At 45.6% G+C, this 27317-nt stretch overlaps 1 protein-coding gene and 1 long non-coding RNA gene across 2 annotated transcripts in view; both read left to right on the top strand.

Annotated features, from left to right (window-relative positions):
* The window catches only part of LOC144784302 (LITAF domain-containing protein-like), a 255396-nt gene that overhangs the window by 169441 nt on the left and 58638 nt on the right, over nt 1–27317 (top strand). The window contains exon 4 of the mRNA XM_078662998.1: nt 14642–14725. Coding sequence (XP_078519124.1) covers nt 14642–14725 — 84 coding nt within the window. The remainder of the gene's footprint in view (nt 1–14641; nt 14726–27317) is intronic.
* Nucleotides 8059–11235, top strand: LOC144785350 (uncharacterized). The gene is made up of 2 exons (XR_013601835.1): nt 8059–9395; nt 9608–11235. It is a non-coding gene; the product is annotated as an uncharacterized LOC144785350 (long non-coding RNA).

Here is a 27317-nt window from a genome sequence, read left to right as displayed (position 1 = left end):
GAGCCAAGGTGATCTCGTGAGGTGAGACGACCACGAGAGCACCGGGCTCCGGCGGCGGGGGTGCCGAGCCCTGGACTGGGGGCAGAGTGGAGTGGAGGCCTCAACTGAGTTCCCCGGGCCCAGGACTACGTTGGTGGTGGCCGGCTGTTCTCCGAGGTGCTCACGGCGCCTGCGGTGGATGAATGGGGTGTGGCCCTGGCTGGGCCCACGGTGGTGTTGGCGGACGTGGGCCTTAGACTGGGGTAGCATCATGCGAGCCGCGGAGGGTGCCAGGGGAGCGAGCAGACTGAGGGGATGCTGGCGCTGGTAACTGTTTGGGAGCTTAAACGCTGAGTGGCTGGCTGCTGTCGGCTGTGGAGTCCTCACGTGCTGCTGAATTGGAGAGCATGGAACGGCATTGACTGGGGAGTAGCGTGAGCCATGAATAGCGCCTACCAATGTACTGGTCAGTTCTACATAGTCTCTGAGGTGGACCTTGAATATTAGCTTTGGAGCATTTTGAGAGGCCTCTATTGACTGTTGTGCTCCGGCCTCAGGTATTGCCTGACACCATACCGCTGGGCCGCCTCCTGGGCTGAATCTTTCGGGCTTGCAGACTTGGCAGTAGACTGATCAGTGTCTCCCTACTCCATTTGGTGTGTGCATCAGCGAATTGCGCTGGGAGCTCTGTGTGGTACCTAGCGTTGTGACACTGCCCTGCCTGGGGATCCTTAAGCATTCCGGGCCTGCAATGGTCTACCCCTCAGGCAGCACTGCTGTGAGTGGTTACTCTTGGCTTGGAGGTTTGAGGAACTAATTTCTGGGACCTCACTTTCTATTTACTTCACGATCTGGTGGAGATCTGCATGGTGCTCATTTGTCATTGATTCTCTTCTATTCGGGCACTAACTACGTGGGTGGGCCCACCGAGCTCGGAGGTCTGGGGAGCCGGCTGTCTTGATCTTTCTAGCTATCTATCCCATATCAAGCACTGGACTGTAGAGTGCACTTGTTCTTAGTGCTTCTTTCATTTAATTTACCAACGTGATAAGCTGCGCATACCCTAGTGGCTGTAATGGGGAGAACGGATAAATCTCAGTCGCTCTTCACGTTTGAGGCACGAAAACCTGCGAAAACAGCACAGAGAGCGGCCTCAGAGTCAGAGGCAGATGCCCTTAGCAATGCACCTCCAACACTCAAGACTATGTTATCGGCAATGCAGCGCATCCTTCAATCCATTGAGGGCACAATGGCGGCGGTAAACCACTGCTTAGATCACATGTGTGCGCAGTTGGAGAAACAAAACACCCGCATGGGAGAGGTTGAACAATGTGTATCTGTGACAGAAGGTCTGAGTGAGGTCGCCGGTAAGGCACTTAATGTGGAGAAGGTCCTGGCCCTCATTCAGGCCAAGAATGAGGATTTGGAAGCGAAGTCCCGCTGCAACAATATCAGAATCATGGGGCTGCTGGAATCTACTAATGTTGGAAAAATGGAGACCTTCGTAGAAAATCTAATCACAAGACATTTCTGGCACTGAACAGTTGTCCAATATCTTCATCATAGAGCGTGCCACTGCTTTCATGCAGTGCGACAGGTCCCGGGGACCCCTCCCAGTCCAATAATAGCGAGGTTGTTAAACTACAGGAACTGCAACACCATTTTGCCGATGGGCAGTGACAAGGGAAATATTGAGCATCAAGGTAACACACTGACCTTCTTCTCTGACTTTACTGTTGCTGTGCAGGCCGCCCTAAGGGAATTTGGCGCTGTGAATTTTTTTTTGCAATCCGAAGGGGTCCTGTATGCAATGCTATAGCCAGCTCGTTTGCGGATTGGCCTAGACGGAGATTCCAGAATTTTCTCCAACACCAAGGCTGCACTCAAGCACGCTAAGCAGCTGAAGCGAAGACGGAGTGAGTCCAGCGCAGCACGAGACGACGAGGAACAGTAGTGGTTGAGTCGACTTTATAAGCAACCTGAATAATGTCCTATTATTTACTACTGTTCTGTGCACTCTGTATTGAAAAGTTATCTATCTGCTTATTTGTGTGCTCCCTAGGGACGATGGACTCATATCAGACTATATTCTGTGGTGTCTTGAGTAGTTATCATGGCACAGTTCACAGACCTGCTTAGCCACCTCCTACTTGTTGGGAGGCTAGTAGCACTTTGACTCCCCCCCAAATGGGTGTACCCCACAAGCAAATTTCTCATTTTTGTTTCTGTTGTGGTGTAGTTTGTATTAAAATGGGATGGCTTTGGTGAGTTGGGGAAGCTGAAGTGGTTGGGGGTGGGGGGGTTGTGGTCAAGGGGGGGTGCCAGCATTATCTTCTTACTAGGAACCTGACTCTGAGTTGCATCACCGAATAGCAGACACAAGAACTGGGTTATATTGTGTTATTGTCAGTGTACCAGGGTACATTCGGTATGAGTGGTAGGGTAAAGTGCCTGACCTGGAATGTGCTTGGACTGGATACCCCCAAAAAGATTCGATCAGTGCTGGCATACTTGGATAGGTTGGATGTGCAAGTGGCTTTCCTTCAAGAGACGCACCTTACTAAGGCCTCAGATCGAACTGTGGGTGCTCGTTGGGCATGTGTACGAATAGTGTCATCTTACTCTACTTACTCATGGGCTGTGAGGATCCTTGTTAAATAGGGAGTCCCATTTACTGTCCTTAGTTCTGACATGGCGAGCATGGGCGGGTGGCGATTGTTTATGGTCAGTTTGGTGGTATGAGTGTATTATTGTTCAACATATACCGGCTGAATATAGATGAGCCGTCTTTTTTGCTGAGGTATGGCGCCGTATCTCTGGGTTCCCATCGGCGGAGATTCTCTGGAAAGGTGACTTTATTATGTGTCTGGATGTGGCCCTGGACCGGGTCAACAGTGGTGCAGTGAGATTTAAGCAGGTATCGGAGGCATTACTAGGGATAATGGATGCGGGTAATCTACATGATGTTTGGCGTACTCAATACCCTAGGGTAAAGGAAAGCACCTTTATATCCTATGTTCATGGGACGTGGTCCCGCATAGATTTCTGGATTGTTACTGATGCTGTTTGTACCTGGGGAGTGAAGGTCAGCCACATGAACACTCTCGGATCCCTCGCCGGTGGTTCTTAAACTACAGGTACCCACCTGTGAGAGGCCGTCTTTCACATGGCGTCTGCAGCCGTCTTCGCTGACTGACCATGTTTTTAGACAGACGATTTGGGAGGCAACTCATACGTTTTTTTAGGGAAAATGAAGGTTCGGTTGGAAGTGCTGGAGTGCTGTGGGAAGCATTTAACGTAACTGTTAAGGGAACTTGCATAGGTGCACAGGCAGGAGTTTTGTGGGACCTAAGACGCAGAATACATAAACTAGCAGCTGACATCTCTACATTGGAGCGGGAATATGATAAGAGCCTTTCTCCAGCAACGTTAGCTGCAATACGGGACCTTGTTACAGAACATAATAATACAGTAGACCAGCAGCAGTTACATAGATCGAGGCACAGTACAACTCGCTACTATGAGGAAGGGGGTCGTCCGGGCCGATCTCTGGCACAGAAGTTGCGGCACCACGCAGTCAGGAATGTGACACTGAGTTACTGGATTAAGATGTGGTCGCTCACTACACAACTCCCGAAATCAGTGAAATTATACTTAGCTATTACACCAAACTCTATGTGAATGGGGAAACAGTGCCGACAGCGGAAATACACTCCAATCTTGACGATGTCACGCTCGGATGGTTATCCCGGGAGCACAGGGAATGCATTACACAGCCTTTTGATATTGACATCGTTAAATTAGCCATAATGTCACTTGCCATTTGTAAGGCTACCGGACTGGACGGGCTCCATAGTGAGTTCTAAAAGGCTTATGTGGATGATTTGGCCCCTAGGCTGCTGGAGGTGTATGCGGAGGAGTATGAAGAGGGGAGACTCCCACCCACCCTTAAAGAAGCCCTATTGGTGACACTCTTGAAGCCTGACAGGCTGCCAATCGGTGCAACTCCTATAGACCTCTTTCAGTTATTAATATAGATGCCAAGATATTGGCAAAAATTATAGCCAACAGGCTTCAGCCACTTGTTCCCCTCCTGGTCCTCCCAGACCAGTCAGGTTTCGTGACAGCCAAATCCACTATGCACAATTTGCGCAAGGTGTTCTCCACACTACATTACTTTGACCCTGAATTCCAGGCAGTGGCTGTGCTTTTGGACGCAGCGAAGGCATTTGATTCCCTTCAGTGGGACTATATGTTCACTGTTTTTGCGAGAATAGGCCTGCCTCAGTTCTTTCTTCAGTGGATTAAGGTGCTGTACACGGAACCTCTGGCTCGAGTACGCGTCAATGGGTGGGTGTTATCGGCTTTTCCCATAGAAAGAGACACGCGCTAGGGATGCCCCTTGTCGCCGATGCTTTTTGCGTTCACGTTGGAGCCGTTGGCCTGTAAACTTCGATAGCGGCATGCTACAGCCGCATTGCACTTTTGGCAACAACCACTTGTGGTCTCACTCTACCCTGACAACATGCTATTGTATGTGAGTGAGCCTGCCACCTTTCTACCGGAACTTTTCCGGGAGTATGTTAAGTTTGAGAGGTATTCTGGCCTGGAGATTAATTGGGCGAAGTCAACTATGCTTCCACTCACAGCTGGGATGCTGGAGGTAGAAATGGACTTCCCGCTGACGTGGACTCAGGATCCGGTGAAGTACTTGGGGATGTGGCTACACAGGGATCCGGATTGGGTGATCTCTGAGAACTAAGGCCGAGCTATCACGCGGATCACTGAGCAGACGGAGCGGTGGGCTCGCTTTCCTCTTTCGCTTGCCGATCGAATCGCTGTTGTTAAAATGGCCATCTTGCCCAAACTACTCTATCTTTTTGTAAATATCCCGATTAGACTGTATATTTTGCTGTTCAAGACACTTTAGTCTGCGCTGCTCACATTCGTTTGGGGTGGTAAGAAACCAGATGTAGTTGGGATGTCCTGGTGCAGCCATTTGACCGTGGTGGTTTTGAGGCTCCTGACTTGCGGTTGTGTTACCTCTGTGTACAAGGGCAGTTTGCGCACTATTGGCATTTCCCGCAATGGTTTCAGCCTCTTACTGCAATAAAGATGGATGCTGTTCTCCCATTACCGCTGCCGGCGGCAGCCCTTTCGGGGGGGATGGGTGGTCTAAAGACTGAAATTAATCCGGTCCAGTGCACTGCATGGGCCTGGATGGTTTTAGCCAAACTGTCTCAGCTTACCTATCTGTATGCCCCATCGATGCCACTGGCTGCACATCCTGATGTCTCGGCGGCTCGGGAGAAACCTGCACTACAGGAACTGGCGGCTGTTGGAATCACTAAAATGGGGTACCTATATAAACAGGGCCAGTTTTGATCACTGCAGGACGTACAGGGGGATCAGAGTCATAGCTTTATGATAGGGTTTATATATCTCCGAGTGCGGCAAGCAGTTAGGGATATCTACCCGACCTTTCCGACAGAACCTTGAATGTTGCTGGCGCTGCCGGTGTAGCTGGCAGGAACAGAGAGAAAGGGCCTAATCGCGAGGCTCTCTAATGCCAAGCCGAGGGAAACTGAGCCAGGAGAGTACCCCTCTTATTTGAGATGGAGTGCAGTGCTGGGGTCCACATTAACAATTGAACAGTGGCAGACCTGTTGTGCGCTCACTTGGCGCATCACATCAAATTGTAATCTTCGCAAGATCCACTTTAAGTTTTTGCACCAACTATATTATACCCCACTGCAACTTCATAGGTTTGGTCCGCGGGTAAACGCTGATTGTATGAGGTGTGTGCCGACGGATGCCGATTTTCTGCAACTGGCATGGATGTGTGCTGGTATATTTGAATTCTGGTCCAGGGTGGTGAATGTGCGCAATGATATTGTGCTGGAACCCATGCACTGTGCTCCAAAAGTGTGCCTCTTCAGCAGCGTTCAGAGTCTGAAGCCCTGCAACCGGCGCATTGTTGCAGTCTCGACCCTGTTGGCCAAAAGGGCGGTGGCGCAGAATTGGGGGACAAAAACTACTCCCACTGTCAAAAAATTGATTTGTGATCTCATGCACTGCAGGGACCAGTTGGGGGCCTATGCGGAGGAACTAACCGAGGCTTCGCGCCCCAAATATTTTTGGGCCCCGCTTACTGTATATTTGTTAAGCCATCCTGACCTGTAACAATGTGATCGATTATAGGCTGTTCTGTGCTTGGACTGGGATAGCCAGCCACTGGGACTGTATTCCTTGCTTTGGTTCTTTATGTGGTACTCAAATGTGTCTGTGATGCTTAGGATCCTCCAATTGAACAAAGTAACGTCATTAGATATGCCGTGGTGTGGGGGCGGGGGCTATGGTTACTTTGGGTTATTGCCTTTTCTACTGATGGGTGTTGGTTTGCAGTAAGTACATGCCAAAATCTCCTGACAAAATGATGCGATCTTGAGGGAAAGTGTATTGTAGTGATTTTAGTATTGTTGTTAATGATTCTATCTTTCCTGCTTTGCTCTTCTGAGCAGAGTGAATGTATACATTGCAGATTAGAAGAATAAAGTTACTGACATTATTTTGGAATGTTGGAAGTATTGGGCTGAAAGTTTGATGCATTGTGCCCATGTTAATCCCATATCTATTGGTTCTTGGTGCAACTGTAGATGAGTTCCTATATAAGAGGAGAGGCCACCGGCAGCTCTCCCCCCTTACTTCTTTTTGAGGCTTCTTGATGGAATTCCTTAAAGCCTGTAATGGGAGTCGGTTGTTCAGCCCAGGTTTCCTATAAAAGCAGAATGTCAAAGTTTTGAAATTAGGTGGTGAAATCGTTCTCACCCACCTTGCTACTGAAGCCATTCACAATCAAAGAGCACAATGTTAGGGGATGGTGGGCGTCGGTTCTTTTCATATGTTTTTACATTTATGCTTCCCTCTTGCCTCCTTGGGTTAGGCCATGCAGTGTTTTCAGGGCGACATTCCTTATGTAGCTGGGTGCTCCTGGGACGGCAGTTTGGTGAAGTTTAGGTTCTGTAACCTATGGAAAGAGTGATCTGTGGGTACTATTGCTCCCCTCAGTACTACACTGGCAGGGGCATCACCCTTCTGGGGTTGTTTCAGATGTGGAAGAAGGCTGGGGTAGAGCTCTGAAACTGTTCTTCTTAGTTCAATGCCTTATTTGAAAAAACACTCCCTATGTTGCAATACTTCTATGGCTATCATTGGATTAGTTCAGGTAACAACCGTTATTCTACGACCGCCATTGCTGGGTTAGGTTTGAACTCTAAACCTTATGTGGTGTGTTTTAAGGTGTTTGAGATTGTCTAGGGCACTTGCCAGTTTTAAAATGACACTTCTGTTTAGAGTATTGTGCCATTCTCTTGACCTGTAGCATGGAATTATTTTAAGCTTCAGTAGGACTTTTTCGGAGTCGGCTTCAGTTTTTAGAGGAGCCCTGTGGCTGGTTTGCTACCCATTATTTTTCTTCTTGGTGTTGCTGGAGTTGGTTTGGCCCTGCAGTAGATGATAATGATGTCGGAATAGGTTCTACTGGAGCCAGATAGACTTGTTGGCTTACTGCTGCAGCTTGACTTGGGTGGGTCGAGGGTGACATGATGGTTGGTCTTGACAAGACTGGTTGATTGGATTGAGCTGGGAGAATTTGGTCGTATGTCTGTGACCTGGACAGATACAGTGCTTTGGGCTCTGTGGAGGCTGGTTGATGTTCTTCATTTACAAAAAATGCCATTGCATAGTAGATGTAGTAGCCAATGCGTTTTGTCCTACACGGACTTATTCAGGGCTTCAATATGTTTACAAGTGTCTTTCGTTATATTTGGAAATGTGTTCTGAGATTTAGCAGTATTCAATCCTTCTGTGTGGTATGTTAATTTGAGTTTGTGTGCTCAAATTGCAACAAATGTCTCTGACCTGACCGGTTGTACTCTAACCCTAGTTACAGAATGGGCATCCTGGGAATGTTGTGGCTCAAAGAGTTTGGGCGTGGGAGGCTGCTTGGCTGGCAATCTCATGGAGGAGGATGTAGGCTCATCTTGGCCATGTGTTACATGACGCCTAATTTCTTAGGTTGAGCGATTGAACTCTTTCAACTTAGGGTCTTTAGGAAACCCTTTATTTTTTGGGAATAAGGGATAAAGGACTATTCCCTCCTGGGGTTAACTTTCCTTTGGGGTCTAATGTACAAATGAATGTTTTACACTTTTTGTTATTCCTAGGGGGTCGCAAATGGATCTACCTCATGAATATTAATGAGGTAGGTTTCAGTTTGCTACCCATTGGGATTTGCAAAATTCACAGGGATGGTGACCTCCTTAGGTCAGCAGACCATTATGGATGTGCTTGCTTTTAAAGAAAGCAATTTTTTTTAACCGTTAAGTACAGCGCACGTTCAGCGGACGTCGCATGCACTACCTCGGTAGTGCTGCACACCTCCGCTGAACGTCGCGGCCCCGCCAGCGCAATAGAACTTTCCGCACCAGCGCGGAACGTTCAGCGCAGCGGAGGGGTTAAACAAAGCCTGTTTTTGTTAAAAGGAAAATGGGATGTGTTTAAAAAGAAAGAAAAATAAACTTTGAAGTTTCATTTTTTAAGATGCACACCCCTTCCAAATACCGAATCGCAAAACCCAAATTACGGTTCTGTATCAATTTGGGCTTTGTACATCTTAAAACTCATTTTCCGGTTACAGATGGGCCGATTCTGAGAATATGTGGCCTTATGTCCAGTTGCAAAAATAGCAAGTTGGTAAGATTAGGTTTGCATTGCTTTTTTTGCAAATTGAATAAAAAAAACACTATGGCACATTTGATCCTTCACTCTTCGCAATCACAAACCAATTTATTAGTCCCAAAACCTTCGTAATTCTGGAGTAAGATAGGATTTGAAAAATTGTTTACAATTTGCGCTATGACTTTTTGCGAAGCATATGGTATTTTGCAAACTGACCTATGTACAAAATATTAAAGCACAGTGAGTCGCAATTCAGCCTACCTCATTACTATAAATGAGGTAGGTTGCTAATTGTGACCCACTATGATTCACAGCCATTGCAGGTATGGTGGCCTGCTGGGGTCTAAAGACTGTCAGATCTATGATTTCTATTTAAATAAACCACTCTTCTTTTTTTTATGCAACCCATTTTCTTTCAACAAAAACATGATGTGTGGAAAGAGAAACAGATTTCAAACTTTTTTTAAAGATTAGGCAGTGGTTCCTTTGACCAATGACTACTCCAGAAACATGTGTTTTTGATTTCTAGTGAATGGGAAGGGATCCTTTGGGTACACCTTTCCGTTTGCGAAAGGGTTGGTAAGGTTCGATTTGCATCGCCATTTTTGCAAATGGAATAAAAGAACACTATGATACATTTCATCCTTGCATCTTCACAGTTGCAAACCAAGTTACTAGTCCCAAAACCAGGGCCAGACTGGCTACCGGGCAGTTGTGTGTGCTTCCGAGCAGGGGGATGATTTCTCCGTGGTATGGGCGTATTTCGTTGATGGGGACCTGCGTGCGCTTTGAAAAAAAAAAGCAAAACGAATTTCGTTTTGCACACACAGGTCCCCATCAACGAAAGCATCCCCCTGCTCGGTAGCACACACAACTGCCCGGTAGCCAGTCCGGCCCTGCCCAAAACCATCGTAATTCTGCCCCTTGGGGCCAGATAGAGTAAGATTGGATTTGAAAAATTGTTTACAATTTGTGTTCTGACTTTTTGCAAATCCTATGGTATTTTGCAAAACTGACCTATGTACAAAATACTGAAGCACAGTGGTTTGCAATTCAGCCTATCTCGTAATATATATGAGGTAGGCTGCATATTTTGAACCACTATGATTCACTGCCATCGCAGGGATGGTGGCCTCCTGGGGTCTGCAGACTGCCAGGTCTATGATTGCTTTTAAATAAACAACTCTTCTTTTTTTATGCGACCCATTTTCTTTCAACAAAAACACGATGTGTGAAAAGAGAAACCGATTTCAAACTTTTTTGTAAGATTAGACAGTGGTTCCTTTGACCAATGACTACTTCATTTGTCATGTGTTTTTGATTGTTAGTGAATGGGAAGGGATCCTTTGGGTACCCATTTCCATTTGCGAAAGGGTTACCACTCCCTTATAGTAGTCTGTAAAATATTGTTTTGCAACCAGATTTTGATTTCATGAGATTAATACATACCATATGTGTTAGACTTGTCAGCCTTGGGGTGATCTTTTCCCAAACGTTTCGCCTTAACTCCTCCTGGTTTGCCGAATTAATTTTGTTGGCATTAGAACGCTGCACACTTTACCACTGCTAGCTATTGCTAAAGTGCTTGTGCTCTCTCATATTAACATGATGAAATTGCCTTACGCTCAATTGGCACATTTAATTTAGTAGTAAGTTACTACTAAAGTGGTACTAAAGGTATTAGGGGCATCCAAATCGAATGCTACCAGTGGGCCTGCAGCACTGATTGTGCCACCCATTTAAGTACAGGTACTTTAAACATGTTTCAGGTCTGCCATTGCAGCTTGTGTGTGCAGTTTTAAACTGCCATTTGACAAGACAAAATAAACCTTTTGCCAGGCCTACATCTTCCTTTTTAATGCATGTAAGTCACCCGTAGGGTATGCCCTAAACAGTCCATTGTGCTGGTTGCATTGTAGTTAAAAAGTTGAACATGTATTTTTAGGTATTACAAGTCCTGTAGTGAAAAAATCCTGTATTCATTTTTCACTACTGTGAGGCCTACCTCTCCGATAGGACAACATTGGCTTACCTTATTAAATTTAACAAGTGATACCTTTTTTGGGAGCTGTCAATTAGCTCATGGGTGGTGTCTGATGAATTGTAATTTAAAACCCTCTTTAATGGTAAAGTCGGATTTTTAAGTCAGAATGTGGAAAATTCCACTTTTAGAAAGTTGGCATTTTCTTTTACATTTAGTACTTGCTGACTGTTCCGGGGTAACATGACTAGTTGTAGTTAGCAGTTGGCCTTTGTGTATTCCTCCCAGGCAGTTTCACAACACAGGGTCTGGGTGTTGTTGGTAGTATGGGTCCTCATGGCCTGATTGTGGGTGAGAGGGGTAGATGGAGCTGTTACCTTTTACAGATGCAAAAAAGGAAATGAAAAAAGGAAAGAAAATGGATGTAGGCAAAAAAGAAAAAAGAAAGAAAGAATGAGAGAAGGCAAGAAAGAAGAAAAAAGGAAAGTAGGCAACAAAGTAAGAAAGAAATAATGAAGGAAAGAAAAAAATCAAAAGAGGCAAGAAAAGGAAAAAAGGCAAAGAAGAAAGAAAAAGAAACAGATTGTGATAGTGATAGAAAGGAAGAAGGTAAGAAATACAATAAAGGAAAGAAGGAATCAAAAGGGAAGAAAGCAGAAAAAGAAAAAATGGAAGGCTAAAAAGAAAGAAGGATTGAGAGAAGGAAGGAAAAAATAAAAAGGGAAAAATAGAAGAGAAGAAGGAAAGAAAGAAGAAAGTAAAAAATGGAAAGCAGAAAAGAAAGATGGAAAGGAGGAAGGTAAAAGGAATTCTGCAGTTTAAAATATCGGACACTAAAACCTAAATTACATCCCACCTCTAAAATTGTTACAAGTGCACTGCAAATTAAACACCATAACGTTTGATTTTCTTTCTGGGCAAAGTTTATCAACGAGCCATTGGTGAAACTGACTTCTGGAACACAATATGGATATGGTAAGCTGTGAAATAGCAGCAGTTCATAGCAAAAGGAATTTACAATCACATTTGAAGAAGACAGGAACCTAAACCTGAAATGCACCTGGAGCTCACTTCAGATGTGTCTTACTATCACATTGGGTAACACTGGCACTAACAGAAGTACCTGAGTGAGGATGTACACTTTGAGAAAGAGCAAAATACAGTTACTCAGAGTGATGCTAACCAAAGGCTTAAGTAGACTGACCCATTGCCCTATGCTGTATACTGTAGTGGGTGGAAGCAAAATGGGAAGAACACAACAACAGACCAATGGGTGAAGAAACCTGGGTGAAGAGAGCTGGGTGAAAGCCCCTTTAATTAAGTGTATTTTACATATTTTAGTCAAAATCAAAATGTCTTGGTTAACACCAGACCTAAAAAGGGCACCCTCAGTCCCACTCTACATAAGGACTGCCCTGCTGCCAGAGAATGAACGATCTACCTCAAGCCTGCCTGCTATCTGAGAAAGAAGACTGGACCTGCACCCTTCATACCATGCTGAAGTGGCTCCGTGAAGCTGACTTTCCTCCTGTTCTAAGCTATAGGGACACCACAAGCCCCAGAGGCCTCTCTGCAACTGTCCAGCTGACCTGATGCAACTGGAGCTGGCTTGACATGCAACTGGGCCCACCTGAGCCCTGCTGACATCTACTGAAGTGAGTTCCTGATCCCCCAATAGGTGTCTTCCAGGTCCATGAAACCTTGAGATAGCATCAGTTGAGTTCCTCCTTGAAGAAAAGGAGAAATCCTGAAGTTCTGGGCTTCTTATGGCTGCCAAAGGGGCAATTCTGGCCAAGATCTTGCTGCCAGGGTCAACTGCCAGCGCAAAGCTCTAGTAAACCCAACTCTTTGTGCTGCAGCAACCGGTCATGATGAACAGCAAAGTGAGAGCTGCACTCTACTCTATAGCAGCGACCATCTTCAACACTCTTACTCTTCCTCGTGGCCTCCTCCACAGTGCATGGAACTCTTCGTACTGAACTTTATAAGGTAACTTTTCAACTGGACTATTCTGGTCCCTGCATCTGGTCCATTCTCCATCACTGTCAACCTGAACTTGTGACTTTCACCTGGTCTTGCATGTCCAGATATTCGTGAGTGGCGCTTTGTGCTTTTAGTCACTATACTTACCTTAAATCTTTAAAATTGCATATCTACTGATTGGATTGTAGTAATTTTTAAGACAACTAATTTATTACATTTTACTCTATTTTTTAATTGGTGTTTGATTTTCTTGTGTTATTTTTTCACTTTATTATTGTTTAAGAGCTGCATAAATACTTTACACATTGCCTCTTAGTTAAGACTGACTGCTTTTGTGCAAATCAATTGAGAGTTAAGAACAGGTTAATTTAGTCACTTTTGTGGTTCACCCTGGCAAGGATTGTGGCTGTTGCTTGAGAAGGGCTCACAGCACCCTCCCCGCCCCTCCCCCCAACCCCAGCCAACAACCCAGTACTCACAATAAGGTGTTGCTATTTGGAAGAGATGCCCTAAATATGCCCCTTCCAAATATCCATTCCTAAAGGTTTCTTAAATCCATTTAGTGATTCAGTAATATGTTACTGAATTGCTAATTAAGTTTAGAACACTCCAAAACACATTTCTTTCTTACAAACCCTTCCACTTACTTAATGGCAGGGTTTGCAACCAGAAAATGCGTTTGTACATCTGGCCCTTAGTGCCTTGTACTCTGAAAGTTCTGCCTCTCATCGAGTGAGCCTCAGCACAGGAGCTGAACAAAGGTGCTTAGCAGTAAAATATAATATGTGCCTAGGTCAAAGGAATTGCATTCTAGATGCCAAAAGGTAGATTTCAAAGTGATGTATTTAAATTTCGTGATCTATGGAGATTTGAGAATTATCCTCATTCTCATACAAGCCAGTGGATACGATACAAAGGCAAAGGGGGCTCTAAGTTTACATTTTTAATTTATTGCCGCCTGATTAGGGATTTAAACATCAGCCCAAATTAGAATTACAATCAACACTGACAAAGGCAGTAGGTCGAACTCGAGATATTGCCAATGCCTTTTGCCAGTTTTGTTCAACACTGACCAAAAGAGAAAACATGGTTATTGCTATTGCTGCACAGGGTTTAGCAATACATGATTTTAGCAGGAAGCTTATTTCAGAGCCCATCTCTTTCAATACCAATCCTCTCCCTCACTGTAGAATGAGACTTGCCACCGAGTTTAAAAATGTTTTCAATTATTGTTTCAGAGACAGTGTTTAACTATGTGTCCTATTAGTCATCTCACAAAATACAAAAATGAATAGATTCTTGGAAGAAGAACAAATGCTGCATAGTTGCCCGTTGGAGAAAACTGCCCAATGTGTATGGAGGGATGTATGATGTTACAACGCGATCAAAATGATCGCGATACATCACAACGCATCTTTTACAACGCAAGTCGTTACCACGACTTGCGCTGTAGGGTGCTGGACTTAGGAATAGTAAGATTTACTATTCCAACTCCAGCCTACGTACAGTAGGGAAGGTGTTGGAATAGTAAATCTACTATTCCTTAGTCTAGAGCGCCCTCCAGCGCAAGTCGTGGTAATGATTTGCGTTGTAAAAGATGCGTCGTAATGGCACCGTGGTGTTTTGACCGCGTTGTGAAGGATGTTTACCGTATGGAGGACTGAGCATGTCAATTTTATATTAATAATATGCTTGTGGCAGTGGCTTGGCAATGGTGTCATGGGCGAGCAAATCTGACCATCCAATACCTGATTTAAGAAGTAAGCAATAGCCACTAATTGGTGTGCAGTTTAACCACAAATAACACCGGCCCACATTGCCACTCCACCTGCTGCATTATTGATAGCTACGCCCCTTCTTGGCACTGGAGTTGATGTGTATACTAAGGCTGCATGTAAGTTTGTGCACAATAATGATTGCTCTCAATGTCATAATCCCTGTTTCTGATTTATTTTCTAGCTGCAATGGGAGGAAACTTTCCTCCACCCCCAGCCTACACAACAGGACCCCAAAATTATCCACCAGGTGGACCCCAACCAACAGGTACCTACATTTGTTAATAAGCGGTAACATTTGTCCACCCAAGGATTTATTTCTTCACTCTGTTTCTAGAACATGTTAAACAAGCTTGTTCTCAAAGTGGCTCAAAGGCTCAGACACTAAGGATAGTGGGTGAATTGCTTTAGGGACAGGCACAGTTGGAGTTGAGCTCAGAGGCAAATCAGGAGTGCGGTTTCTACAAATCTTAGATAATGTGAATGATAACCATGAATGCAATAGAAAGGAGACCAGTCAGTGGGACTGTGCTGTCTACAGCTGCAGGAGACTGGAAATGGCAAATCCTACCCTCCTGATCTTGGACAAAACCATGCAAGGGTATTTTTCTGATTCTTGATTGTCTTCTGGGTGTGGCCATCTGTGTGTGCATAGTGAGCACAAGAAAGAGCCTGTGACCCCCAGATTATTACAAAAGTTGGCCCACAATTTAGAGACAAACTGCACTAACCTATCCAATTTTATTTGTTTGTGTAAACCGGGTAGCTTATACTACAGTTTGGAGGCACACATTACTAGCTTATTGAGCAGCTGGCTGCCCCTTATCAGAGATCATATGATCCATCTTAGAATATATATCCATTAGTACAAATATGGTATCATTCCCATGATCGTTTGGCACACCACTGATGAAAATAATGGATTTTAACTTCTATGGCTGTATGGGTCCAGGCAATGGAGGTAAAAAGCCCATAGGTTTGTGTTTGTCCATTTTGCTATGTGTGCATATGACACATGTTGCTATATATGTTATAATGTAAATTTATATGGCAAGTCAATCTAAAAGGCATTGAACTGAGGTAGTGGTTTCAGTGATGTCTAAATGACCAGCAAATGGCAAATCATGTGGATCAAACATGACCCATTGTTGAAGATTGGAATAAGGAAAGCATAAAAATCCATCAAAGTATGGTAGACCCTCATGACAGGCTCTGCCCTTGTGCTGAACCCATAAATAATTAATTAGTGCTTGAAGTCCAGCAGATATATTAAAGGCAACTGTTTTCTCTGACAAATGGGAACCAGATTTGTAACATGATTGTGGAAGCGTTTTCTGGTTCTTGATACGACACCCACCTTCTCATCGTGCTGTTAGGTATGGTAAGTAAGATTGAATTCATAGTTCACAGAAAAGGGAGGCACTTTAACTGAAAATGGGTAAGTAGTCAAGCTTACCATAACAAAATGATGAGGTTTTGCTGGTCTGTGAAGACTGCCACTGGTTGACGTGGAGCAAGATTGAGGGTGTGTCATGCTGATCAATGACGCCAGGAAATGCTGTGCAGTAATTGGATTTTTGGAGTCCGCGCAACCAGATTGTTTACAGACAGTCAAAGTCCCATAACGCAGCAGCATCATCCCCCCTCTCCCACCCCACTTTAGGAGCAGCTGAGGTGCTTGTGCTAGGCACCCAGGATCTCTTTGGGGACTCTTCCACCCTGCTCTTGGATACCAATCCCCTTTCTTTGTTGCTGCAGACTCACCTGGCAGGCCTGCCCTCACCTGAGGCCCAAACCGCAGCGGAAGTCAACTGTGAGTCATGGGGGGAGTAGCACCGGCGAATGGCAGGTTAGGTGAGCATGGCTGGGCGAAGGAAACAGAGGAAGGGGCTTGTGCTATCTGTAGAGCCTGGCCCGCTGGCAACACCCGTGTCTTGTGGTTGGAGGCACATGTTTGGAAAGGACAGAGGAGTGGCCAGAGGATGTGTCAAGGGGTATCTGTGTGAGCACACCCAAACATTGGAACAAAAAAGCACTCATGACTTTTTGCTCCAGATCCTGTCCTTGCCTCCTGCATTTTGCACTTTGCGACCGCTTCAGTCCTGAGCACGCAGACCTGAATATCCCAGACACAGCAGCTTGCAGAGCAAAGAAGAAGCCTCATGGAATGTGCAGGGAATAGTGTAAAATTGCTACGAAGATGCCAAATTGGGTGACGGACTGTGTAATATCCTGTTAATGCTAATGCAATGCCATTCTACCACCAGTGGAATGTTAATGTGATGATGCTGTCAGAATGTTGAGAATCTGCAGAGAGGGTTAGGACAGTTGGCTGGGCTGAGCAGCATGCTGGCTGCTCCTGGTGGGGTCTCCCTATGGTCTTGTTCCTGTCTACTTATCATCTTGTAACTATACTGAAATAAACCATCTTTAAACTACATGATCACTTGTGGACTTGATCATTACAGACTGGCTAACGTAATGCCATCAAGTGCTCTTCTCAACTTAAATTGCCACACAACTTCTGATACTCTGGCTAATATGTCTTACTTCAAACAGAGGAACTGTAGCCTAATTGACTGTACCATAATCAATCAGTAGGTATGGCACATTCTCACACACATGAGAATCTCCAAACGAATTAAAAGTGACCACCACCCCCTAGTAGCAGTTCTCTATTTTGCCTGACAAAACCAAAACAATCTGAAGACTAGTTGAACTCCGAAAAAAGGAAAACTAAAATGTAAGTCAAACTAGAAACAAATCTCATGGTAGAGCACCAGTATAGTGCCTTGGGAACTGGCATCTAAGAATGAAAGCGTCTAGCTTTGGAATCTGAAGAACGGCGAACTCCTAGAACTGGGCAGGCAGCAAGATACAGGAGCTGTTCAGGGATGTGAGCACCTGGTAGGTAGCATTAACATACAGAATGGGAACCAAATTAAATGCTTGTTGAAACAGCAGAACCGGTGATCTGAGACTGGAGTGGGTCGACTTTGAATGACTGCCTCAGATTGTTATTATCTCACTCACTAAGGCATTGGTACATCTGTGTGAAAGGCAGCGATCACCTAAGGATCATCAGGAAAGAATACAAGAACCTAATTAAAATAGAAAAGGTCCATCCAACAAACACTGTGTGGAGGCTCCTTCAATCGGCCATCAAGGAAAACTTTGAGAAAAAAAGAAAAAAAAAGGAAGAAAAGCACAACATAAATCTGGAATTTAGTAAGATGGTGGTGTGAGTGGCCCGAAAAAGATTGTGGAATCCGGGATCAATTGTGCGAACTGGACAATTCATTTTGCCACCATGTACCAACAAAGAGTCATCACCACTACAGCAATGGAGGGCATAGAGGTCTCTGCCCAAAATTATTTCAATCCCATACATAGGCTTTGTGTCAAGGATACCTCAAGGTTGGTTACACATTAGCAAGGTTTGTGATTGAGCTGTTGTGGTGGGGACAGCATGGATAGACTCTCTCTCACTTTCACACCACCAGCACTGGAATTGAATTTACAGAGTGGTATTGGAAAAAACTCAAGTGAAAGGGGTCTGGAAGAAATAATAAACTAAAATAACGAGTTAAAACAAAAAACTAAAACAACAAGCTAAAATTAATTTGTTGGGTGAACGTCCTTGGGCTGTTCCAAAGGTGCTTTGGTCGCCTTTAAAACGAGGTTGCTGCTGCTTAAGGTACAAATCCCAAATTGGACACTAAGCTCAAGTTTCCTTGCAGTGAAGCTTTAGAAAGTTCTCTAATTCACCAGAAGCATCAGTGGCCAGATTTTCGACGCGTTCTACTGATTATAAATGGCCCATTGGGCCATTTGCGGCAGGTAAAATGCATTTTACTAAGGACAAATAATATTTTACGAGTCAGTAACCTATTTCAGACTGGCAAAAGAGGGTTTATGAGTCGCTATTGGGAAGGGGCATGCCATGGACATTCTTTCCTAATAGCGAGTCGCATGGGGATGTATGATTTTTTTGCCACCGGAATGCGGTCGCAAAACAATAGCAGTTTAGTTGCAAACGGGAAGGGATCCCCAGTGAACCCCTTCTCCTTTGTTACTGGCAGTGAAAATTTGTTTTTGAGAGCGGTCAGTGGCCCCAATTACCACTGCCTACTCTTAAAAAATTTAAAAAAAAATGTTTTTGAAATGCAATCTTTTCTTTTTTTAAGAAAAGCTGTTTAGTTGCAAACGGGAAGGAATCCCCAGTGAACCAATTCTCCTTTGTGACTGGCAGTGAACATTTTTTTTAAGAGCTGTCAATGGCCCCAAGGACCACTGCCTACTCTTATAAAATGAAAAAAAAAATCTTTTTGAAATGCAATCTTTTCTTTTTTTTAGGAAAAGCGGATTGCATATTAAACAAAAGCAAACACAGAAAAGGTTGTCTGCTGTCCCCAGCAGGCCACCATCACTGAGCAATTGCTCTTTCCCAGTGAGTCACTAATTGCGCCCCGCCTCATGACTATTGATGAGGCAGGTCCATGGCGACCACATTTCAAATCACTAATGTGTCTGAGACACATTTGTACAGTTCATTTTGTGAGTCTTTAATTGCGAGTCCCAAACAATTGCAATGAGGGACTCGTAAAATGAAATGGTCTACATCTGGCCCCAGGTTACTAAGCCAGGAGCCGACACAAGTGTTAAAGTGCCACACTTATATGTATACCTTCCAGCAAAGGTTTTACAGCTTCAAATACAATCATGTAGTGGTCCAACTCTTACAGCCTGATTCATGAAGCGAAATTGCGCCCGCAATGGCTGCGAAAATGCAATTGTGGGTGCAAAACACGGAATCGGCATTCAAGTACAAAATAGCGAATTCGCAAACACAGAATAGCGATTTAAATTGCGATTACGCTATAATAGTCGCAGACTCCGGGTAGTCGAGCATTAGCGATACGGAAATAGCGACCAACCACGGAATCTGCGAAATGAATAGCGAAACGCAATATTGTCTCAATCGGCATTCATGAAAATAATACAATAGCAAAAAAGCGCAAATTCGCACGTTTGCGCGGCGCAATTTAAGGACAACTCAAAGCAGGTGGGAACCATAAAAGCCATGATTAAGTAAAATTTGAAAAACTGTTGGCCAATCACCAACAGGTCCAGGCCTGACCAATCACACATAAGGACATTCAGCAGCAGCAGTAGGCGTTCCACAATGCCAGGGATGTACATGGTGGTGAGGCGGCGAAGGCTACAGCGAGCAGCACGGAGGAGACGCATGAGGCAGGAAAGGATTTACCGGCAGCGGGTCACCTTGCTGGGCCAAACCAGAGAACAGATTTATGCTAAATACAGGCTGAATGGGGAAATGATCACCTGGCTGATACAAGAACTCGACCCCATCATGCAGCACCCAACAAGGCGAAACAATTCTGTGCCTACACATGTGCAGGTATTGTGCAGCCTGCACCTCCTGGCCTCCGGCAGTTTCCAGGGCATAGTAGCCGCTGCTGGGGGGATATCCCAGCCCACCATGTCACGCTGCCTCCACACTTTTGTTGACGCCATGCTCAGCCAGCTCCACCGCCACATCACATTTCCCACGAGCCAACAGGAATTGGACCTGACAAAACTACAATTTTACAATGTCGCCCATTTTCCCCATGTCCTCGGCTGCATAGACTGTACCCACGTCGCCATCTGCCCACCAGCTGCCACGGAGTATATGTACCGCAACAGGAAGTCCTACCACTCCCTCAACATACAGATGGTCTGCAATGCCAAGACCATCATCACTGACATTGTGGCCCAGTACCCAGGGAGTACCCATGACTCCTTTATCTTCAGGCACAGCGGACTCCACACACGACTGCTCAGGGGAGAGTTTGGGGAAGGACACCTACTTGGTAAGTACACTTTGTCGACAATGTCACATTGCTATGAAGTAACTGCGCTGCACAGGCAATCAACATCTGCTCCTCTCATTCAGGTGACAGTGGCTACGCCCTACGGGAATACCTCCTGACCCCTTACCTCAAACCTGCCACACCTCAGCAACGGCGCTACAATGTTGCGCACATCCGGACAAGGAACTGTATAGAAAGGACATTTGGCCTGCTCAAGAGCAGGTTCCGTATTCTGCACAAGACAGGTGGGGCGATGTATTACAGTCCTGCAGCGTGCTGTCGCATTGTGGCTGTCTGTGCAATGCTTCATAACATTGCAACCAAGCGCCGGATACCTGTTGACATCTCAGGCAGTGAATCTGAGGGGGACGACCGGCCACCAGCACATGCGCACCATGCACGCGGGGAGAACCCAGCTGAAGGCCACAGACGTCGCAACCACATCACAGCGAACAATTTCTAGCCCACCCTCTTCCCCCAACCCACATATCACAATTGCATGCAAAATGTAATGATTACACAAGGCTAATGTGTGCAGCAAAATAAATGTATTTGTTTCATTCACAAGAATAAGGTTATGGTTTCAACTATTTACAAATTACAGTATTCCTGCATACTGCAGTGTGAAGAAGGTTCTTGGCAGGCTTAGCGTCAGCCTGTGGCAGTGTCCCTCAGACAGTGTCAAAGGCGCCTCCGGCGCGTAATGCCCAGCCGCCTGTGAGGCTCATCCTCATCCTGGGCAGCTGTACCAGGCGTTGCCCTGGTGCTGCGCCTAGGTGGCGGGGCCTGCGTGGCAGATTGGCTGCTCACGCTGGAGGCACCCTCACTGGCATCGTCTCCCCCTACAGTGGCCGGTAGCACAGGTGTGTGAAGTGCCGTCACGGCGGTGGTTAGGTGCTCGAGGACCCTGGTTATGTCCTCGCAGCACTGGACCAGTTGGTGCTGCTGGGTGAGAGAGCGCCGCGACAACTGGGTGGTGGCATTTGCTGCCACGTAATTCGACCTACTATAGGACGACAGCCGGCTCATTAGCTGGTAGTGGCGCCTGCTTGCTACACTGCGGTGTTTGATGAGCGCAGCAGTGTTATCCTCCATGGCTGCAGTCATGCGGCACATGGCCGCCGTCATGCGGTCCATCTTGTCTCCAACTCCCGCCACATTGCGGCCAATTTTATGCAGCTGGAGCTGGATGGCTCCTTGCTGCTGCGACTGGCGCTGGTGGATTCTGAGCATGCGCCGCTCGACGCTCATACAGGCATGGAGATGCCCATTGCCCCTCCTGCTGATCGGCCGCTGTGTTGCCGCAGGCCCAGATCTCGTTGCACGAGCTGCAGGTGGTGGCGCAGCAGGTGTTGCTGGTGCGGCAGGAACTGGAGGCACATTGGTGGGGTGCCTGGCTCTGGCAGCCGGTTGGCCGGCAGATGCAGGAGCAGGTACGGTGGGGGGCCTGGCCTTGGCAGCCGGTTGGCCGGCAGATGCAGGAGCAGGTACGGTGGGGGGCCTGGCCTTGGCAGCCGGTGGGCCGGCAGATGCAGGAGCACGTACGGTGGGGGGCCTGGCTGCTGGTGTTGGTGCAGCGGCAGATGCAGGAGCACGTACGGTGGGGGGCCTGGCTGCTGGTGTTGGTGCAGCGGCAGATGCAGGAGCTGGTACGGTGGGGGGCATGGCTGCTGGTGTTGGTGCAGCGGCAGATGCAGGAGCTGGTACGGTGGGGGGCCTGGCTGCAGGTGTTGGTGCAGCGGCAGGGGCTGGTGCCTGGGTTTCGGGTAGTGATTCCTCCTCCTGGGCCTCCTCATCAATCTGCAGCCTCTCGCTGTCACTGCTATCTGCGCCACCTGTGAGGGTAAGTGGATACTCATTAGTTGCATGTGACTGTCAGACGTGCAGATGTTACATGCATGCTGGGTGACATTCCCTGGATGGCTGTGGATTTGCGTACTTTGGAACCTTTCTGGCTGCATTGTGGTACTACTACATTGTGGACATACTACATCTCCCACAATGCTTCAGGGCATTTCCTGATGCACAACATAGGCATGACTAAGGGCCAATGAGTGAGCCTATTTGGTCAGGGACGGTCATAGGGGACAGGGTCGCAGTCGCATGCAACTTACCTTGGGTGTCTTGGGTGGGGCGGGAGGAGTCCAGAGGGGTCACGCCAACGCACGCCTCCCTCTCCAAGGTGTTCTCAACCTGGTCCTCCAGGGGTGTGTTGGGTGGGACTGTCGGTCCGCCACCTCCAGTGCCCGAAGCCTCACCAAGCCGCTCCGCCACCCTCTCCTTGGCACGACCTCGGAGGTCGTACCAGGGCTTCTTTAACTCCTCCAATGACCTATCGGCCACACCCACCGAGTTAACGCTGGAGGCTATCCCCAGCCACATCCTCCGCTTGTCCTGCTCTGGGACCTTCCTGGAGTTCAGGCCGAACAGCCTGTCATGGTTGGCCACCACCCCTTCAATTAGGTTCTCGAGCTCCTGCTCTGAGAACTTGAGCTTGCGCTTTCGTCCGGAGCTGTTGCTGGGGCCAGGGACAGGTTCCTCAGACATGGCGGTCGCTATTTCTGGCGTTTCTGGAGTCGCTATCGGTGGTTTGGCGTCTGCTTTCCGACGTGCTCACTCGTAGGTTAGCGTCACTGTGGTGTTTGGGGGTGGGAACTGCCTGCTTCCTGGTTGTGATGTCATCACGGTGCTCGGAATGCGTCTTCCCGTTTTCCCGATCGCGCGAGAATGCGAGTCGCATTCCCGGTCGCACGGGATTGCGAGTCGCATTCCCGGTCGCACGGGATTGCGAGTCGCATTCCCGGTCGCAGGTAGCCGGGAATAGCGATTTTTCTGCGTTTTTAGTTGGTCGCTAACGGCTTTAGCGCCCGCGTGCGAGTCGCTATTTTTTCCCCGAAAAGTACATGAATGCCGTTTTGCGTTTCCTCTATAGCGAGTCGCTATAAATCGCTATTAGGGACACGCAAAACGGCCCGTACATGAATCAGGCTGAAAGTCTCTTAACCCTTGGATATTTGAGAACAGCAGCACATGATTCCAAATACCTGGCCATTTATCTGTCAATGGGCCGGCAAAACTTCTTGCACCAGTTGGCTTTTGGGTCTCTGTCCATGTTGCCAACACGGCGGTAAGTAGGCAAAAAAACTCCCCCATAATGGTATAAACTTAAAATTTATGGGAAACTGCTGTTAAATGAACTCCATGACTGGGTGGAAGACCATGAGATTCTGCCCAACTGACAAGCTGCTATTCGAAAGGGCCTACCGACAACTGACCAGGCTATGAGGCTTTACCTTTTATGCAGGAAATACACTCTGATCAAGAAGTGTCATCTCTTCATGGTCTTCATTTACATTAAATCAGCTTTGGACTCAGTGGACAGATCCAAACTATGGGCGTCACTAGGGGAGCAGGGAGCACCTAAGGTAACTAACATCCGCCATACTTAACTTATACTAAAGGTACATAACAAGTGTTCGCTATGGCACAAGAGGCGCGTTCACTCCCGAGATACATATAACAAGGCCGAGCAGCAAGGCTGAATACATGTTCCCTTGCTTTTCATAATCTTCATTTTCGATGTGGGCAAAACTCTCACAGATATGGACCTTGGTGTCCCCAAATTAGGAGGTGCTAAACTTTCCTTAGTACTTTTCACTTGTGATGCGGTCATCTTATCTCAAATAGAACAATCAATGCACCAGTTACTCTTGGGCTTTGAGAAATACTGCATTAATAAAAGATTGACAGTTAACACCACCAAAATGAAATTCAAGGTACTAAAAACTACAAAGAAACTTAGAGCTGCATTCAGAATCCATGGAGTAAACTTAGAGAGAGTCAATCAGTTTGAATACCTGGGCATATGATTGATGAAATCCTGAACCAGATGGTCCAGACCATTAGGAGTGAGTCTGCACTGAACCAATGCACTAGGTAGCACAATAATTTGCTTTGCCAATAAGATCGGAGGAAGATCCCTTGAGCCAGTTGATAATGCCTATAAAGCCATTTTGACCGCTTCCTGTAGAGCAGAACAATTGAGATTTAGGCTTTGTTGTAGACCAGTAGTACCAGAGAGCAAATCCTTACTCTGGCTACAACACCAAAGCCCATCACACCAATAGTGGCCCTAAAGGCAGAATTTGATCTTCTTGGGATAGAACCCTTAGCTTCCATTGAGCCCATTCTAAATTTGGTCCGAATACTGACCAATAACAGCGCAATAAGTTAGAGAGCAGCACTTTCAGACATCTTAACAGGCAGAGGGCCAACAAAGCTGCCGTGGCTGGACTATGTTGCCAGCAGCTAGAAAAACATAGGATGTCTTGACTTTTGATCTAGCCTCAGCTCAATGTTTCAACCGCAAAGATCGTAAAGTAGTTATACCTGAATTATATCAGAGCACAATGGTCCCTATAGGGAGACTTTCTCAGACGTATTTTGCGCTTGTCACCATTTGTTTGCGAACCTTCCCTAAGCACCTTGACCACAGAGGAGCGTCGAACCCTGTACCTTTCGACCGGGTATCTTTTCAGTGCTGGCTTACCCTAGCAAATGGACAAAGAGTTCTACCTGAATGGATCAATGCACATTCAGGATGGGGAGGCCAATAGACGGTTCTTCATTGTATGCTTTTATGTTCTCACTCTTTGGAGATAAGACAGGAGATTCTTCGACCACTTTTTTTAACTTGCAATATCAGTAAGCGTAGAAAGACATTATCCCTCTCTCTTCAAACTGACATAGATCTTCTACCTAGGAAGGTAGCCCCACCATCTCTTGGGCTTGGAAACTGACTAGAACTAAATTACTATCTTACTTTTTATGCACATTACTCATGAGAGCCTTGCGGTGCTAACAGAAATTAATTGGAATATACATGCTAGTACTTTTTAGCTTGTTTTTTGCTATATTTGCAGTTGCATCATGTTTTTAATTTCCACTGTTCTACACTTTTGTTCGACCGTAGGGCTGAAACAAAAATTATATTATTAATTGATATGAAGCAATCAGTTTGTCACCAGTCTTCAACACAAGGGCCACCAATTCCGCAACAGTTAACGTAGGTTGTTTTAGCTACTCAATTTCCTGGAATAAAAGGCAACTGGAGGTAATTGACCTTTAGTAAGACGCCTTTGTGACAAGCGTGCACCTACATCACACTTAAATTAATGCCATATGCCATAAGGAGTGAGAGCGCTAAAGGCGGATGCAACCAGGTTTAAGAAAGCAGCGCACAGCTGTAATTGAGTACAAGTCAAACTGAAATTCATGTTCTATAAAACAGAGGTTAATGAGGTGTAGTAAAGAAACATCTAAGCACAAAGCCAACCAAATATCATGACGGTATCTGCTTTCATGTACTTGTAGTGTACAAAGATTTATCTACTTGGTGAAACCATCATGCAATCGCTATAGTGACCACACCTTGTAGAATTATTACTAGTGACCACCCAGATGTATATCACAATATCAAGCGACAAAACATTGCGTCATGACAAAATATCAAATCCAGATTATGACTGATATAATATCATGAAAGCATGCATGAATAAGTAATTTTTGATAAACTATTCTTAACTCACATCCACGTATCTTGAAGAAACAGATATCTTCAAGATACATAGATGTGGAGTTAAGAACGTAAATAAAATTAAACTCTTCTATGAAAACTTATCTTTATGATATTGTAATAGCTGATGTTCTTGATACAATATTTTTTCTGGACGATATTAAAAACTCAATATTGTAGAAGAACAACAGCCAACCTATGCATAAGAAACAGTGAAGAGTTACTAAGAGCAATGTCAGGAAAAGCTTTATCAATATAAATTTCTTCCACATGACTAATGAAATACCAGCCACAGGAGAAAATGCCCACTGGTATAAAGGAAATACTAGCAGCTATAAACATCCCCAAATCGGCTAGAACTATTATTCAAAGAGCAGATTTATATATATTTTGTATTTCTAATCCATTTGTTTTCAAACATTAGCATATTTGTTTCCCAAAATGTGTTTTCTATTAAATATGCACATTCCATATTGAGTAAATACACTCACAGACTGTCTTGCTTTTTGTAACAAAAAAATCCCTTTTTAAGGGTACAGACATGTGCAGTGCTGCTATCTGAATTACTTACTGTGCTGGTCTGCACAACAAGGAGCTTCTTCAAGAGTACCAGCACGCTACTAGTATCTCCCTAGCTACCCGCTGGAGACCCCTGCGTTACAAAAACTTTGCCTGATCAAATTCCACAAGAAGCGCCTGAGAGACCACTACTGTCCACCAATGTATATACACATTTTGCATTTTTAAAACTGCAAATTGCATTTTATACTGCCAAAAAACACAATATTGGCAATAGATTGAGTGCATGGATAGAGACTTTAGAAGATTTTGTAGATTTCATAGATGAAAATGATCTGAAAGTATCTGAGAAACATGGCTGGTGAAGGAGTAAAAGAAGCCATGAAAAGATGTCACAAAAAGGTGAAGTGACCTGTGATCAAATCAGAACAGCTTTGAATGTCCAGTGTAATCCAGTGCCCAATGTGGATTATGAAAGATACATATTCAGTCAAGAGCACCAGAGACCAGGTGAAACCATCAATGATTTTGTTGAGTGACCAGATGTTTTGGTGAAGCACTGTAAATTCAATTAATTTAATGATGAGGAAGCTACCCGCCTCAAAGTAATCGATGGATGTCTGTCACTTTCCTTTATATCAGTAATGCTGAAGGAAACTCTGAGCTTGGAGCAAGTCATCAAGGCTGCTCGAGTTAAAGAGCATGCTGATTGTCAGTCGACTAACATGGAGGCCAGAGGCGCCCAAAGTGTGTCAGTCATGAGCAAGAAAAGTAAGCCAAGGTACATGGCCAAGGAACACAAGGTGGTATCTCCACAGAAAAAGAAAACATGTTACAGGTGTGGACTGTCATTTCCAAGTGAAGGTAAATGTCTCAATATTGGACAGATA

The sequence above is a fragment of the Lissotriton helveticus genome, chromosome 10, assembly GCF_964261635.1.
Source record: "Lissotriton helveticus chromosome 10, aLisHel1.1, whole genome shotgun sequence".
NCBI lineage: Eukaryota > Metazoa > Chordata > Amphibia > Caudata > Salamandridae > Lissotriton > Lissotriton helveticus.
Note: the sequence above shows the minus strand (reverse complement) of the source record. Positions and strands in the feature narration are given on the sequence as shown.